The sequence below is a fragment of the Gossypium arboreum genome, chromosome 8 (genome assembly GCF_025698485.1).
Source record: "Gossypium arboreum isolate Shixiya-1 chromosome 8, ASM2569848v2, whole genome shotgun sequence".
Taxonomy (NCBI): Eukaryota; Viridiplantae; Streptophyta; class Magnoliopsida; order Malvales; family Malvaceae; genus Gossypium; species Gossypium arboreum.
In genome coordinates, this window is record NC_069077.1 from 33,302,982 (window position 1) to 33,308,111 (window position 5,130).

The window sequence follows — 5,130 nt, forward strand, 5'->3', positions numbered from 1 at the left end:
GTTTTTTTTTTTTTTTAATACTTTAAAATAATCAATATCTATAATAACAACAAGAGGTGATTGTGCACTGGAGTACTGATATGTATCATTCGCCCGAATTTATATATAATGATGTTCATCTTTTACCAAAAACAAGCCATTTGTGGATATTATCATGTTCGTACAAATTCAGTGATTTTTATTTTGTGTGTTGGAAGGGTTTAAAAAAAAAGTATAAGGCATGTTTCGTCCCTGAATTTAACAATTCTTCTCAACTTGGTACTTGAATTTTTTTTATCCAAATAAATTTTGGAACATAACAACTTTTTTGGATTTCAATTTTTGTGATGACATAAAACTTTGAAATTGTGCTACATCATCACTGAACTTTTAAGAATGTGATTTCACTCAAAATGCGATATCATCACATGAATCCAAATTGAGAAAAGTTGCCAAATTCAATGATTAAATGTTGCTTTATCCCCCAAAAATTCACATCAACATTTTAATTTTAACAATTAGTGGCATCTATTTGGAATAACTAAAGACATTATAATAATAAAATGACTCAGTTATGTTAAATTAAAGTATAGGGACTAAATGTTTGATTGAGCTTCGGTAGTGGCATCGTTGTTGTTGCAACAACCACGAGGATGCTAGTTTGGACATGTTTAAACGCTTTTTTCCTCCTATTTAGTAGTGCAATTTACTCCTTTTAGTATAAATTTTTTTAAGTTTGCTCCCCCTGCCCACAAGTTATATTCTTATCCGGACTCTTGTAAAAAAATTCCTGGCTTCGCTTCTAGGGTTATGGAGTTATAGATACAAATAGGTATTGTATAAAAAAAAGTATTGGGACTAAATCCTAAATTTGAGTATTATAGAGTGACAAAAACGAGAATACACAGACAAAAGGAATAAGGGCCAACATTTTCAAGCAAAAAATATGTTTTAAGTATTATATATTTCTGGCAAGAAAAGCAAATGGAATCTTTTGTTACATATGAAAATGGGATATAAGAAGGAAGAGGGAACATTTTACAGTTCTGCTAAGCCAAGCCAATTAACACACTCAAAACAAAAGACTGGGAAATGAAAAACCATTTTAAAAAACACATTATGCCAACAGAATTTATCAGAGTATTCGACAAATATCCCCACTAATTCGATCCTTGGTTAAGAGGACTTTTCCCCAGATTAGATGGTTTCAGCTCCCCAGTCCTTGGACTGTGTGATCCATTTCCACTCGCCCGAGGGCTTCTCTCTCCTTTCAGCTCACTCAGACGAGGGCTATTACATGAGAGCCGCGGGCTTTGATGGCTTCTCGGGCCATTTGCTGGCGTAGCAGTGGAGCTTGTGATTTTAGGACTGCAAGTATGTCTGAATTCACCCCGGCTTCTTGTAATAACTTCATCTAATATCTCACTGTCCCCTGCATAGGCTGCTCCTTGTCCCAGCTCTGTCTCCTGTAAGCCAAAATTTAAATGATTAATAATAAGCAATGGAAAATGGGGGAAAGGTTTTTTGGTTGTAGGAGAGGAGACGAGTATTTTACTGTGGCAAGACTATATGGCAAAGCGGGTGCCTCTTCATACTCTGCGGCATCCAAGTCATAAAGATGCGCCCCTTTGAAAAACTTGGGCAGGACGTATTGTCTTACTGGTACTAAAAGCATGATCATCAAAGGAAACATGACCCCGGCGATCGGAATCCAGGTTAGACCGAAACATACAAGCAGATACGCCGTTTGGAAAATGGTGAACATTGCAATAGTCTTGAATGGAACAGTTTCCACAAAGGTTGCATGTTGCTGCTCAAGGACCCTGCAGGAAAACATAAGATGGGACAATGGATACTTTTAAACTATACAAGTATAAAATGTCTGTTTTGGAATATCTTACTTGTATCTTCTGCTTGGTGCAGTGAAGAGCAATAAGATCCTTTCCCAAAATTGGTTACCCGGTAAGCTTTCAATAGCCATGAATGCGAAGTAGCCCCAGAGGACTGAAGTCGGGATCATTTTAAGGATAGGCATTGCTGCAACACATCCTCCTACCATGGTGGCTTGAAGCAAGTTGCTGAGGCGCTGTTCTTTTACTTCAACAGGCAATAGATCATCAATCTCTTTCTCGATATCAAACAAAGTTTCGTCAATAGGGGCATCGATGTTGCCTGTACACGTAGCAACTTGAACTGTTGATTCTTTTAGTTCATGTAGTCCCTGCTTAAGACAGTTTACTATCAGTGAACTCAGAATCATAATTTTAGTGATTTCATTAGTTAATCATGCATATGCTTTGATTATGCCAGGAAACAGCTACATGATCTATATGGTCATAGACACAGTCTTACTCTAGCTGAAGGCTCCTGGTAAACTAAAGGAGTCTGCATTTGCTGATAGGCTTCTTGCATATTTCCATACAATTGTCCCAAGCTAGCATTCTTTCTTATACATTTGCGTGCTGTTGCAACCAGTCGATTACGAAGGAGCTGCACCATAACCATGAGTCAGTCTCTGCTGATCATAAATGAATTGAAGACTGCACAAAAAGGTTCAGAGGGTTTAAACAAGGAATTATACTTGATGTTTGAGGGTAGCCAAGCTCTTGGTATGCATCGGTGATTGCGGGATGACCCCATTTGCCGGAGGGATGCCGATAAGACCACATAACAATGTCTGCCATCAAGAAACAAGCAAATCAAAAAAGTGTTCCCAGGGCAGATTTTAGATTAAGGAAAGAGATCAGGAAGAATCAGTGCATACCAAGAATCCCAAAAGAAGTAAGTCATAATGGTAACAAGATGGTTTTCTCAAATTAAACTCTTTCTGCTGAGCAAGCTGAGATGCTACGCTATGGTCAAAGTAATAAAGCACTGCAATCATTGTGGCTGGAATGAAAGCTCCAATGATATACACAACTGGAACATTTAGCATGTCCTGTCATTTTTTTCAAGCTCTTTGTGTCAGTTTATTTGTCCAATAAGAAGACAGATTATATGTGTGTGTAGTGTTGATTGGCAATGGTATTTGGTTAAACATGCCTTGATAACTGTCCAATTTTCATAAGCACCAGGGGACCAGGGATTCGGGCTGAAGAGACGACGTGGGACTCCTTTTGGAACACTTCCGGATGGTATGTAAGACGCTGCTGTCCACACAAGTACCATAAATGGCACACCATAGTCTGCTATAAAGCTTCTAAGCCAACCTGTCAAAAAAGCTTCTTTGTAAGTTGTCCAAAGCAAATGGTGCCATATATACAACCAAAAGGTGATCAAGGAAAAAGTTAGCTTACCAGTCCCGTAGCGCCAAGACCTTGCTTTTCGGCTTCTTAATGCCGAAAAAAGAAGGCCAAATGACAAAACCAAAGCAAACATCCCATTGGCAAACCTCCATGAAGGTGTAAACTCTGTGAGTTTGGGATTTTCGTGTTGTGGAATTCGGAACTCTTCCACAATGCCCTGTATATGAAATTTATCGGAACAAACAACTTAAAAAGGGTATGGTTTACAGTAGAAAATAAACATGAGATGATAAATTATTGATCCTACTTTGATAGCTTGCTGCATAAACAGCATAGCTATAAGCAGACCGAACAATTCGCCTGCCACACGGGTAAACCTGTTGATAATGGAACATGCTCCCAAGATAGACAGTAAGAACAGCAAGGCTGCAGTCCACACACATACCCTACAAACAATTTAACACAAAAAGAAAGACAACTTTTTTCAAATATAGCAGCGAATATATATGATTGAAGAATCTTTGAGGAATATTAATGTGGTATGGCTAATTATTGATCAAAAGAAAATTAGAGTTAACAGCTCACCATCCAGACCAAGCTAGAAATAGGTCCCGACCCAAATCCGGTACGTCTTTAACAAAGTTGAACATGAATGTATACATAATGACAGTTGGCTCAGCAACTCCTAGTATCAGCAAAGGTTGACCTCCGATTATCGAGTGTATGATCCCACAAAGTGCTGTAGATGCTAAGGTTTGAACTGCTGTGAGCACTCCATCTGCAGATAATTAAAAAGGGAATATAAATAGACGACCGAACCGACCGAATGCACACACGATTAAGCATTTAAAATACCGGTATTTCTCTCGAGTTGTTCACCAAATGAAATGACGGGAATGGCAGAGGCGAAGAAAATGTAAGTGGTGGGAGCCAGAATCCTGTAATAAAACAACACAGTCGAGTCGTCGTCAGCCTCAATAAACAAGCATATTGCAAATATTATATATGTATATATATACCTGAATCCTGCTTTAAAGCCACCAGTCCAGTCTTGCTTGTAACACATCAATCTGCCTCTGAGGTCATTCTTGATGCCTCGTAAAGGCACAAAGGTCTCCTCCATGGTTAGTTTTTATCTAAACTCTAAACAACTGGCTTTAGTTCCCTCTTCCTTCAATAATCTTCTAAGTGAGGTAAAAGAAAAAAAGACTGAAAATGATCAAGAATATCAGCTATTGGAAACAAACGAGAGTTTTGAACCTGCGATCATGTAAATTACATCGACTTTTTGAGTTTCAAAGTAACGATAAAAAGTTTTAGCGAAGATAGAAGATGTTCATGTTGAACAACTTTTTTTTTCCGGGAAAATGAGCAAAGAAAGTTAAAGATGATGGATCAGAGTATAAGGCACTAAATTTACATAATTGTAGTATGTTTGGGAAGACTGAAAATTCTTTTGGGTAATGTGTTTATGGAAGAGAAGGCACCGTTAGGGGTTAAAAATGGGTTCTCAGATGCAATGTATGGGGCGTAGGAGGAGGGAAGGAAGGATCCAAATATATAAGCAGCTGGAAAAGTGGAGGTAACATTTTGGTGCAGACAACTGTGATGGTGGAATCACATGTCAATTTTTTAACTTGCCAATAATTTAGGATTATGTAATATATATATATTATATATGACATTTTAAATGTAACTGTATTTTTCTTTTTCTTTTTTTTAAAAAAAATAAAGTGGAAAAGACATGACGGGAACATACGTGAATCTAATTATGACAAATCCAGAGTGAATTTCATTGTCAATTCTTTTGACAAGATGTTAATCCTCTGCTAAACCAAGGTCGTCCATTTCTGTGCCTTTTTTTCTTTTTGAATTTGATTGGATCATCCCATTATTCACAGTGTTG

At 37.7% G+C, this 5,130-nt stretch overlaps 1 protein-coding gene across 2 annotated transcripts; it reads right to left on the minus strand.

Annotated features, from left to right (window-relative positions):
* Window positions 1–909: 909 nt before the first annotated feature.
* Window positions 910–4,855, minus strand: LOC108458105 (boron transporter 1). 2 transcript variants are annotated; one of them, XM_017757365.2, is made up of 12 exons: window positions 4,244–4,855; window positions 4,080–4,162; window positions 3,810–4,002; window positions 3,532–3,670; window positions 3,276–3,441; window positions 3,022–3,188; window positions 2,744–2,917; window positions 2,561–2,656; window positions 2,332–2,469; window positions 1,881–2,200; window positions 1,535–1,802; window positions 910–1,445 (listed from the first exon to the last, which is right to left on the minus strand). In XM_017757365.2, the coding sequence occupies exons 1-12, from the start codon at window positions 4,345–4,347 to the stop codon at window positions 1,140–1,142; spliced, it is 2,154 nt and encodes a 717-aa protein (XP_017612854.1). In that variant the 5' UTR covers window positions 4,348–4,855; the 3' UTR covers window positions 910–1,139. The 2 variants fall into 2 exon arrangements, with proteins under 2 accessions (XP_017612854.1, XP_052874078.1); XM_053018118.1 differs by having other exon boundaries at window positions 1,881–2,203.
* Window positions 4,856–5,130: the final 275 nt, after the last annotated feature.